Source organism: Melanotaenia boesemani, chromosome 15, assembly GCF_017639745.1.
Source record: "Melanotaenia boesemani isolate fMelBoe1 chromosome 15, fMelBoe1.pri, whole genome shotgun sequence".
Classification (NCBI taxonomy): domain Eukaryota; kingdom Metazoa; phylum Chordata; class Actinopteri; order Atheriniformes; family Melanotaeniidae; genus Melanotaenia; species Melanotaenia boesemani.
In genome coordinates this window covers 1,524,620-1,536,872 of record NC_055696.1, presented here as the reverse complement: position 1 = coordinate 1,536,872, position 12,253 = coordinate 1,524,620, and the positions used below count along the sequence as shown (strand labels likewise).

At 41.4% G+C, this 12,253-nt stretch overlaps 1 protein-coding gene across 1 annotated transcript in view; it reads left to right on the top strand.

Annotated features, from left to right (window-relative positions):
* uvrag (UV radiation resistance associated gene) overlaps positions 1-9,499 on the top strand; it is a 93,715-nt gene extending 84,216 nt beyond the window's left edge. The window contains exon 15 of the mRNA XM_042008702.1: positions 7,121-9,499. Within this exon, the coding sequence (XP_041864636.1) occupies positions 7,121-7,952 (832 nt within the window). The 3' untranslated portion in view covers positions 7,953-9,499. The remainder of the gene's footprint in view (positions 1-7,120) is intronic.
* The last annotated feature ends 2,754 nt before the right edge of the window (positions 9,500-12,253 follow it).

Here is a 12,253-nt window from a genome sequence, read left to right as displayed (position 1 = left end):
ATGATAGATGGATGGATGGATGATGGATGGATGGATGGATGATTGATGGATGGATGGATGATAGATGGATGGATGGATGGATGATACATGGATGGATCATGGATCATGGATGGATGATGGATGGATGGATGATAGATGGATGGATGGATGTTTTAACTTGAATACCTTATTGTACACTGATATACTTTTGCCATGTAGGGATTTTTTTATTTATTTTTTATTGTATTTGTTTTGTAAACCGCGTAACAGTTGCTAACATCTAGCAGTTGAGGTTGACATGGCAACCATGTCAGGTTCCATCCCTCCACTGTCAAGCAACAAACTACGTCTACCGTTTATCAGTAGGACAATTTAGCTGCCAAGAAGAGACAAGCGACTTCAGTGTCAGTCCAAAGTTCTTTGTTCTTCATCAGTTTTCATCTAGAAAAAGAAAAGCTGCTCCAGAGTTTTTGCTTTTTTCCCCACAGTCCTGTGGATGTGTTTCACAGTGCACTGCATGTTCTTAAGTTACATAATTATAATCCATTTCTCAAATGTGCCCTTCCAAACTTCCCACCAAACAGCTCCCACTTTTTCTTTCTTCCTCGTTGTTGCGCTGTAAGCAGTCCTCTTCTTCTACTCGTATCTTATCTGGTTGACATCATGGTTCAAATACGGCTGCTTTCCAATGCAGAAAAACCTCCTGCACAAGGAGAAATTGGCTCAGTGGTTGAAGGTAACAAAACGTAACTCGTACAGTTAACAACTGGAAAAAAATAGTTTCATCATATGATTTATTATTTCTCTCAGATCTTTGTCATTGTGATGCAGTAAATTTAATAAATAAAGGTAAATCGTGCTGAGTTTTGACGTTTTAAGAAAGGCCTTGCGAGGAAGCAGCTTTATAATTTCAGACAGAACAAAGAACTACTGAATATCTCAAAACTCTAGCCAACCGTAGGTCTGTGGCCGGTTCTTTATAAGCCTGGATTTTCTGTTTTGTTTTTAATTATTCTTTCTGTTGCATGTTAACTGACATTACTGATAGTATTTGTTAGGAATGTGGAGAAAGGAAATTGATCTTCTCAAGAATCTTGTTTTTTTTTTTGTCTATTGTGGACATGGAGGAAAGCAGACTTCTCAAGTCCCTCCTTCACTGCTTCTGTACCACATCACATCTTTCCATTGTCCACAGCTCTTTAGTCTGTGTTGGAAGTTTAATTACTACAGAGCAGCAGAAAAATCATCAGCAATACGTTCAGTTCCATCTTCAGTGAAATGAAACGCTTTGATGCTCCCAACATCACCAGGACCTGAAAGAAGCAGACATCCAGCTGCTGAATGGTGCACGCTTTGCACCACTTCAGCAACTCTGAACAGCCGTAAAAACTACATGATTAAATAAAACATCCCAATCTTTATCTCAAACCATCTACATCCATAAAGCGTAGTTCTTAAGAAAGACGTTATATTTATGATGCAGATGGCCGAGCCAGAGCTTGTCCTACAGCTATACCTCAACATTATGAAGTTAAAAATGTAAAAGCCTTAGCCTACAAACCTTATTTATTTAATACCATTTTTTGCTCCCCTTGCCACCTGAAATTACCTGTCTGTAACTCTGAGGATTCACCTTACTTTGATTTCGAGATAACTTTAGCTTTTTTACACACACTGAACTTTATCCATCAAACAATAGATTTATCAATAAGGAATTTACAAGATAGCAAGCAAAGAAAGTAGTTTGTTACCTTCATTTATTATTTATTCAAAGTTTTATTTGTGCCATATATGTGAAACTGCTGTAGTGAAAGAATATTGCAGTTTAAAATCATATGGAAGTATTTGATGCAGCCATGCATTTGAACCATAGGCCATCTCTGCATATCAGAAAGGTCTGATGAGATTTGCAGCAGCCATTTTGTCCTGCTCAAGCTTAGATATCTGCCTTTCGTCTTCTACAGTCTTTTGGCCTGAACGTAACCTCCTCTAAAACCTGGAGTTGGTATGCGTCAGACTTCAGCTCCACTGCCCTAAAAAAGACGAAGCTGTCTTTGATCTCCGCTTCTCTCCGAGGGTCAGCAAAGGGGGAAATGTGTATTGCCCACATTAATTGAATAATCTTCTGTTTTGAAATAAAAGAAGCCATGAAAAGCCCAAATTCCCAAATCAGCTCTCCGCTGGCCCCTCTGCTTAATTGGAAGTGGAAGAGCCCAAAGATACATGAGATGAAAGCTATGTATACGTGTGTGTGTGTGTGTGTGTGTGTGTGTGTGTGTGTGTGTGTGTGTGTGTGTGTGTGTGTGTGTGTGTGTGTGTGTGTGTGCATACATGCGACTGGAAAGTTGAGTTGGAAGTGTACCAGTTCTGTAGTGGTTTGCCGCAGTCTCACCCAAACTATCAGCTGAGTGGGGAGCAAAAAACAACCGGAGCTGAGTTTATTCAACTGTTATTCAGTCTCATTTGTTGTGTCAGAGCTTCTCCTCTTTCTTGGAGACAAACACACATTTTTAGATTTTGAAACTGCTGAAACAAGCAATAAGGATTTTATTTACTGTAGAGTTGATAGCGGCGAGTTTCTTTAAGTGCCGTAGAATCTCTGTTACCACACAAACACAAACTTCAGTTGTTCTCGTCCACCTCTAGCTTTTAAACAACCCTGGCAACGCTGCGTGTTAAATTAATCCGTCTTTCTGTTGGTGTATGTGAGCTAAAACTATTTAAATTAAACTTTATAGTAAGCTATGTTTGAATGACGCTACTTAAACATGTTGATCTGGCCAACCCCACAGATAAATACAACGGTTTCCAGTACTGAAATATGCAAACACCTACTGTTCTGTGGGTGGAACTAAAGTAATGTTCAGAAAAATTTAAGTTTGCAAAAACAAACCAAAAGAAACATGAAGTCAAACTTGATGTAATTTTACAATTTTATATTTAAAATTAATGCATTAACACATTGTCAAAAAAGACATTTTACCATTTGTGTAGTATATAGTTACAGTACTTAATACATTTACAGATATTTCATTACAGGAAAATAGATATTATATCTTTTATTTAGCTTCAAAAAAGAGGGAAATCTCCAGGGATGATGATGGTGGTTTCACAAAGCCCTGTAATGAGGGGGATATGCATTTACACACAAGTTCCTTTCCATATCAATTCCAGTCCTCTGGTTGGAAAACGTCTAAATTCAGATACAGTGTCTCATGCGGGGGCCCATCTTATGAAACATGGATGCATAAAAAGGCTATAAAGCAGCTGCAGGTAATTTTCGTTTAGACTGTGAGAGACAGGATAATCTCTTTCCTTTGCCTCTCTTTGCCACCTCCTCCTGCTTTCCACGCATCCAAACGGGTGATGTTATGTAGGATATGACTAGGGGAACAGTTTTAGAAGCAGATCCTCCTCCATATCTAACCAGTTCAGCATGCGGCCTGTCTGCGGGGAGATCCTTCGCCATGGTAGCAGAGTGGGACCATCATGTTATACAGACCAAGTGGAAATATTGAGGACAAACCCAGTGCTTGTTATAGTTTAGAAGAGTGGACTACAAAGTCTGTCATCTTTTTTTTAGAGGGCTGTGTGACACTCATCTGGCAAGCCGTTGATCATATCTTTAAACTTTTCCAAACAGTGATGTTTCAGAAACACATCATGACCTGTCAGAGTACATACAGTCAATCTCTGAAAAAAAATGGGAAGCACAGCGTTTTTTTTCCTGCTGAAGGAAAAGAAACAGCAGAAAGATGGTGAATCTATTACCCAGAGGCAGATAGAAGACAGTACCAGAAACCGGTTCTTTGTAAACTGCACAGTCTGCCAAGATCAAAGCAAACAGGTTCAACATGCTCGCTTTTGCCGATCCACATCCACCGAGGCCTGGCAGAGGTTCACAGGGTCTTTATCCCACTCCGCTGCCTGGAAGCCGGGCTGTGTACAAGGGGGAGGCAAGGTGGCCAGACAGCTTGAACACTGCAGCTGAAGAATGTGACCCCCCCCAGCCCACAGCGAATGAAAACGGCTAAATTACTCATGTTTTAAGAATCATCTTGAGAGTTTTGATATTTAGACAACTGCTGTTTTGTCAGTGAAACAGGAAAATAAATCTATAGTTTATAAGCCTAAAATAGTCATTTTCCAGGGTACACTAAGCTTGACAGGCGTCCCATAGATTCACTGTATTTCTAATAATGGCTGATTTGGGGAAATAAATTATAAATATTTCCTTTTTTGTATTTATGTGATTTTTCTGCAGAAGATTTACTCTTTTAACATGACGTGCTGTCATTCTTTGGAAATAATGCAGTTTCATCCTAAATTTACTGGATGTTACTGTAATATTTTATAAATAAAAGTTATGACATGTAACGTGTTAATGCATCACAGGGAGGTCAGTTTGTTGGTCATGTAGCACTGATTACTCTGTGTTTAGAATCAACCATTAAAAAGAACAGACCTATGACGGAAGACGCAAATAAAAGTCTCACTGTTCGTTTCTTTGGTGTACAGCTCAACACCAACCTACCAAATCTCGTCAAAGCTTCAGTTTGTGACTTTTTCCCAGGATTTGGATTTGAGTCCTGCGACACCCTGTAAAGCCTGGTGGGGAACTGGTCAGAGTTGGAGTCAGGTTAAAATAGGTCAGGTTTGACATCAGCAGTGTGAAGAACGAAGGCTAAGAAAAAGGTTTGAGTTCAGAGGGAAAAAAACGACCTCCTGTCAGCCTGAACTACAGCTGAACCTGGCAACCTATCACTACCCAGCTCTGTATTTTCTATTAGAGATGAACAGCCACACTTTTTCTCATCAGCAGCTATTATATGTTCACTAGACAAGTCCAAGCTCCACTTAAGGTTTGAAATCTGTACCCTGATTTGAAACCATAATTGAAAGCAATATTTCCAAAAGCCTAAGCATTTACAGCATCAAGATAAACTTACTTAAGATGTGAGGAATTTTGAAGATATTCCCACTTCCATCATTACATGCACAATAACAAACTCTAATGGGTGCAGCATCTAATAGATGACATCAATTTATGTGTTTGTCATGCCTCAGAGATGCCTGGCAACAAATCAGGAGCAAATATCGTCTCCGTGGGACTCTTAAGCAGCAAATATTTAAACCCTTTGATGCAAAGTGTTTTGAGTTAAACGGCAACACAATAATGTTGATTTACCAGTACCAATTTGGCTTATTTAGCATCTTATCAATAACTTAAAAAAATGCATTTACCAAATTCAGATTCCTACGAATCTAACAGACAGGTAATGAAATGAGATAAAAAAAAAACATTAATAATCCCAGAGGAAAATAGGAAAGGCTTGTCTTAATATATTTACCAAACGTCTGGGCCAAAGATGGACTGATCAGCTTTTCCGACCCTTAAATTTGATTCCCGCTCTTAGAAAAACAGCTTGACTTCTTATATAAATGATTTAGTTAAGGGAGAAAGCAGTTACAGAGCAGGAATGTGGATGCACTCATCCAGCGCCGTGTAGCCGTGTGACCCAGTTCGGCCTTCCCAGCTCGTTAATCGCCACAAATGTTCGCCATGGCCGTACATGTGCAGCTTAATTGCTTGTATTAAAAACAATGTCACTGGTGTAAGAGCGAGGAAAAAACGTGCTGGCTGGCCAGAGGTTTGCTTGGCCGACGCTCTGCTGCGAACATTGACAGAAATAATGGAACAGTGTGATAAAGTAACACAGTTTTTATTTTTCCGCCTCAGTATAACGAACATGGCATTTGTCAGTGTTGGTAAAGATTTCTTTGTGGCGGAGAAAGGCAGTGACCTGCAGACGTATAGAAAGCTTTGACTTGCAGCTGAGGATCCAGACCTGTGTAAACTTTTTCTGTTTACTTAAATGATAATTGACTTCTAATGGCATTTATTTCTGTTCCTTTCCAGTGAAACAAGGTTATGGCTTTCAAAGAGCTCACAATGGTTTCATTTAAAAAATCCAATAAGTGTTTGAGATGGGGAAAATTTTTCTTCCTTTCTGTTAGGTTTTTATTTATAACCTCAAAAAAATGAGGTGGCGAAGAGAGCTTTATTCCCCAGTTAGGTTGTGCTGCAGTATTAAAAACACTTGTTGGAGGGTGGGCAGTTATATGAAATGATGTGTGTTGGTGGACGTGCTCTGCCAAGGTAAGCGCTGTCCAACTCCTGTTCAGCCCACTAAAAAGGAGTACTCAGTGGATCAGGTTTTCATTCTGTTTTTTCAGTTTTCTTAACCCTGATGCTGGTTAGCCATCAGTATCCACATCTGCGTGCCTCGACGGGTTGCCGTACCTTCATACAGAGGCTGCAGCACACACTTTGAAGTTGATGAGCCTCTTTTAACAATGACGAGCTTGTGTTGCCTGAGCAGTGTCCTGCCTGTGAACCCTGTCAGGACCACCTCAGCAGGGTGTCTGCAGGGGTCAAGCTCAGGGTCCTTTTGACTCTGGGTCCGGCATGTGTTTGGTTGTGAAACTGTCCATCTGGCTGTTTGCTAATGGACAACAAATGCATGTCACAACCAGCGATCCCATTACTAGAGTTATCGTCAGGGGACAGGAGAAGATGTAGGAGGACGTCTATGATGACTCAAACTTGTCCTACAACCATTTTTAAATCTCGGACACAGGGGCTTCAGCTCCTAAGAAAGCAGTATGGTCACGCTGAAGAGAGCACTTAAGCAGCCCCCTGAATTGTACATGGCCTTGTCTATTGGTAGAGGCGGTGAGCCCCCCTTTTAAGTAGATTTATGACTCCAGTTCTGTTGCTGGGTGGGGTGTCCCAGATCTTGAGTCTGTTATCTGTTTTGCAAAAAAATATCTGACATACTTTGGTGGACGCCTGCTGTGCTCCTCCAGTCAACAGAACATGAGTGTAGTCTCACAGGCTGCACAAATGTTTTCTGAATGCTGGAAGGTGGAGTGATTTACAAAGAGCTGCAGCTGCCCCTGGATTAGTTGCAGGGAGCTGGGTGCTGTGGGTGGACGGGTGCTGATAAGCATTATCCTGTGTAGAAAATCCCTCTCTCTTCAATAAAAAAAGACTTAATCTTATCTTAGATGAGGTATTTCATCATTTCTTTTCTCTATGTGCTCACTCATTAGATGTCCCTCTCTTTGGTTCTCACAGTGACCGACATCACGTCTCTAGCTCCATTCCAGTTCCCATCAAATCCCAGCTGGGTGTGTCCGCTGCCTCAGAAATGGGCTACACATGCCACACCAGCTCTCCAGACCGAGGCCTGAGGAAGAGGGCGAGCTCGGAGGCTGAGGCACAGCTCAAGTACAAACCAGCTACTCCTCCCAGTTACAACACAGATGTGGGTGTAGAGCAGCCCCCCGCAGGCCTGCTGCCACCGGCACCCAAACACCTGTCCTCCTCCCTCGATGCCAGCATGGCCACGCTTAACCTCACCTCGACTTCAGAGGCCGACAAGCCAGGAGAGCAAAGGGAGGAGAGCGAGGAGGGTGGGGACACAGCAGTGGAGGAGGAGAAAGGCGAAATAGTTGACGAAGAGACTGAAGCACTTAAAGAAGTATCTGAAGAGCAGCCACCCAGCAGCGCAGCTGCATCCACGTTTTCTGTGACGCAAGACATCGCCGGAGAAACGGCTCCTGCTAACCAGCACATGGGCACCATGAATGGATCCTTGGTACCAGGACAGGGTACCGTTAGCCCGGTCCCAGAGCTGCACTGCTCTGTGGAGCAAGCTGAGGAGATAATGGGCACAGAGGCCACAGGTTTAGGCCTGGGCATGGGGTTAGGGTTGGGGTTAGCAGACGAGGCCCGGCTGGACGACTACCGCTGCATCCCTGTGGACCACGCAGTAGCTGTGGAGTGTGACGAGCAGGTGCTGGGTGAGCTGGACGTGGCCGGGTTCGAGGAGTTCTCCAGACGCATCTACGCACTAAATGAGAACATGTCGAGTTTCCGTCGGCCGCGCAAAAACTCAGATAAGTAAAGCAGACGACCTAAGCGGAGAGGGAGGCTTGGAAAACTAAGCTTGCACACGGGGCACAGACTGAGAGGACGGAGGTTTGGTCCTCTCTCCTTAACTGCAGCATCAAAATGATGGGAGCTTTTCTGGAATAACCAATTTGCACTTATTGTAAACATTACCATTGTGAAAACTAGTCAAACGTGCAAATACTGGGACAAAGAGCTTAAACTTTACTTTTTGATGCCAGCGGTAATAATATAGAACCAATACCAGGCGTGAAACATTTCAGTTTTTTGTCAGTCACTCATGGATCTGGTCTCAGGTTGTTGATCACTGTGTATTAGTCTGTTGATGCATAACAGGGGACCATTAATGCTTTGCTGAGAAAATGCACCAACTATCCCAGTTTTTTGGTTTTAAAATTATTATTGCCCTAAAATAAAAATCATCATAAATTCTAAACTTAATTTAACGACGACACTCAGCATCCTGTGTGGAAGTCCTCTTCCTGTGTGGAAGTCCTCTTCCTGCGCCTGCACAGAACGTTTCACCGCTGCTTTGCTTGGAGCTTTTTTTCTTTTCCTTTTCTGAGAGCCAGCTGTCCCAGCACTTCCACCTTTGATTAAACACAATTCCAGCGCCTTCATTCAGGGTGCATGGCAGCAGACGTGTGCAGGACGGGTATATGTGTGCTTCCCACCAGCATGCAAACACAGTCACACCATCAGTTAGAAAACCCACCAGTGACCTTTGAATGCAGCAGGATTTGGCTTCCATGAAGTGAGGTGGGAGCTGGAACCAGTAGCCCAGTCGGAGCAACTGTGACGTATTTCATCTCCTCACCTGTCAGTCTCCAGACGGGCTTCTCCTTCAGGGCTTAGAAGAGTGGCTGATTGGATTCCCAGTAAATAGCAGGGAAACGGTGCAATCGTTTGGTTTTTTGTTTGGTTTGTTTTGTTTTTTTTCCAATCTGTGCCCACTCTTTGTTTTTCTGTTTTTTGTTTTATTTTTTTTTATTTTATTGTACCCTCTCACCATTAATTTGATTGTTAATGTCCACTGATTTGTACATTGAGCAGAAACAAATTGTACTCTCTCTGTTCTGTTGGGATGCTCGGAGGCTCCCCGTCAGCTGTCAATCGAAAGAGCCCAAGTCCAGCTGTGATTTGTCTCCCTGCTCTGGATGCTTTCTTGCACTGGTATTCAATTATTACATTATTTATGCCTCTCAAGTGTTTTTGCAAAGAAAATTAATGTATAGTTTTATTTCCTGATCACGTCATTTATGAATATTCTCAAATCTTAGACTGATATCACCACCACCAACTCGGACAGCTGCTCTGCATCACCTGCCGTGACGGAGATGCACTTCCACATGCAGCCTCTGTGTTTTAGATCCAGTGACATGGTTGCTGACTGTTGAGAAGTATTGTATGTAAAACTGAAAGATGAACCATGTTAGATTGTTTCCATAAACTGCTACACACCTCAGTAAGTGACCATGTACATATACTTTTGTATGGAGATTTTTTTTCTTTTGGTTATTAAAGACTTGCAGTCCAATGGCATGGGTGTATGTACATGTACCCCGTTGAAAAGAGTTGTCTGCCTCGGTTTGTATTGGTGTGAATGTGAAAGAACACACACACATACATACATCTAAGTTCTCGCTCTACTGGAACCCATCGTGGGTTCTTCTCTGAATGTTTTGGACAACTGGCTGAGGTCGAAAACATAATGGTACCAATCCACTCCAGGCAGACCAAAACCACTATCCTCACTGGCAGCATGTAGTTTGGTTTTATTGAAAAGGAGTCTTTCACCTGCCCATAAAAAGGAGTCCACCGCTTTGGTGAACCTTAATAACAACTCGGAGGGTACTCATGGATATAAGAAATGTCACATCATTTTTTTTATTTTTATTTAGTGTTATCATTTTTAAAATATTTATTTTATCCAAAAGTCCAATTTTGTAAAGTTATCTTAGTTTTCTGTATGAGAGGAAAGAGATTCTCTGACATAATATTTTTCATTCCTGGGATAATCTTAATGCCCAGGTTACTAGACCTGAGGCCAGATAAGGGCATTGCCTCTGATTTATCCCAATTTTTTTTATAACCTGAGGTACAAGAGAAAGTGTTAATCAATGACAATACATGAGGCTTGGCAGTTTGAACTACGTAAGAGATCATCATCGGCATACAGCGGCCATTTTTGTTCTGTTCTGCCCTCTTTGATGCTCATTATATCCTCGTTATTTCATCTAATGGCAACTTCCAAGGCTTCAGTACCGAAGCAAAACTGTGGACTCAGGGCACCCTTGTGTTGTGTCTCTCTGTAGGTGGAAGCACACTGAAGTGAAACTGTTGGTAGATGCCAACGCCTTAGGACTCAGATACAGTCATTTAACCCAGTTTATAAGTAACTGTCCCAGTTCAAACCTTTTTCTTAAACATAGTCCACTCTAATCTATCAGGTGCCCTCTCTGCATCAAGAGAGAAGCTAATTAGCTTCTAATTCAATTAAATTTAATAAAAATAAATTTGTTAAACTGAAATCAGCATTTAAAACCACCTATGTTAACATGTAGATTATTACCACCTCTGCTCATCCACACAGGTCTCATTGAAAATTGTACAAGGTGGAATTTTAAAACGTGGGAAAATCTTAGAGGTTTCTAAGTTTATTGATCCTGTTGGTTGATTAAATGTTCACCGTCTACCAAAGCCTGTATACATATCAATCTAATGTTAACGAGAGCAGATGGAGGCTGTCAGTGTTTTAACTCACTCATCACAAGAAGTGATCAGTGAAGTTATTCACTTAATTACTAAGTACATCATTTATTTATTTAAACAAAAGACTAAATTTATAAAAACAACAAAATCTTTCAAATGCCAAAACGTACAAATACAATAATACCAAAAGAATAAAACATAGTCCAAAAAGGAGTAAGAAGAAGCAAAAGCTTTTCAAGTCCTGAATCATTGCATGAATCATTTAAATTTATCTTTTTAGTAGTCATTGGCTGACTTTTCCTCGTTCTTCCTCCCGCTGTCGCTCACTCGCTCGTCTGCCCGCTGTTTCAAAAACAGAAAGATGGAAGCAGACATGTATATATCTGTATATGTATATATATGTGAGACACACTCACAGATGGCAGACAAACAACACACATGTATGAGGAGTACCGAGTCGCCGGCTCTCCAACTGCTCGGCTTAATATTTTCATCCATTTCACGACGTCACTGCAGACAGAAATGCTAGTTTGAACACAAGGCTGTTTAAATGATTTTTTCCTCTTAATTCATTTTCCCCTTCTCTCTCCAGTTTTTATGTGTCCAGGAAGTAAATTATTTCTTGCTTTATACTCTATTTGCAAATTATTACATTTCACCAGATCCCTAAGCCTTCGTGTTTTTGGCTTTAGGAAAGGTTTGTTAGGTTTGTTAGGTCGCCTGCGTTACCTTCCTGTAGGGTGCTTTTGTGCTTTTCATGCGGTGTCAACCTGTGCATGCCCTGATTAGAGGTTCATTTAGGTCACATTAGTGAAAACTGCCTGCATGGTTAGAGCTCTTTTGACATGCTGGTGTTCACATGCGCTGAAATGTTTTAGGGCTTATCACCACCCTACTTTATCATCATTTAAAGATAGGGTAAAGAATCCAGATGCATCCTCCTTCAAACATATAAATTGCTCCCGTGCAGGCTTTTAATCATTTGCTTTATTTTTTCATTCGTCTGGACAACGTCCAGCGTGAAATATTTGACGTGCTCAGTTTCGGCCTGTCGGATGGAATCGAGTGTTGTGTGAAAAACGGGGGAAAAGTTGTGAAACTTCAGATTAAGTGGAGTACAGGGAATCATGTTTAAAACTGTTTCCTCACCAGCCAGTATGTAAGAGGAACAGCTGCTGTGTTTTTGTATTTTGACAAGGAAAACCTCTTTCATTCTCAGATGAAAAGTCTGAAGTGGTCAGTTTTCATACTGTAATAATACTTTTTTCTCTGAACTAACAAGAACAGCTTCAACTGACTGGTCAGAAACAGTCTAATGAGGGACTTTGACGTGCTGAAGTGTTACTAAACTACCTGTGTAGGAAGTACTTGAAGTAAGCTCAGTTTCTAATGAAATAAGCCCTTCTGCCGTACTTCACCTCATTATGCACTTAACTGAGTAAAACGCAGCCTCTATAGCAGCATTATCGCATCACTGCAGGGCTGCAGGGATGCATCAATTTGTTCACATTAAACACCGGAAAACAGTAAAGTGTTCAAATCGCTTAATCTCTCTTCACCCCTGAGGTTATTCCTGGCTATACC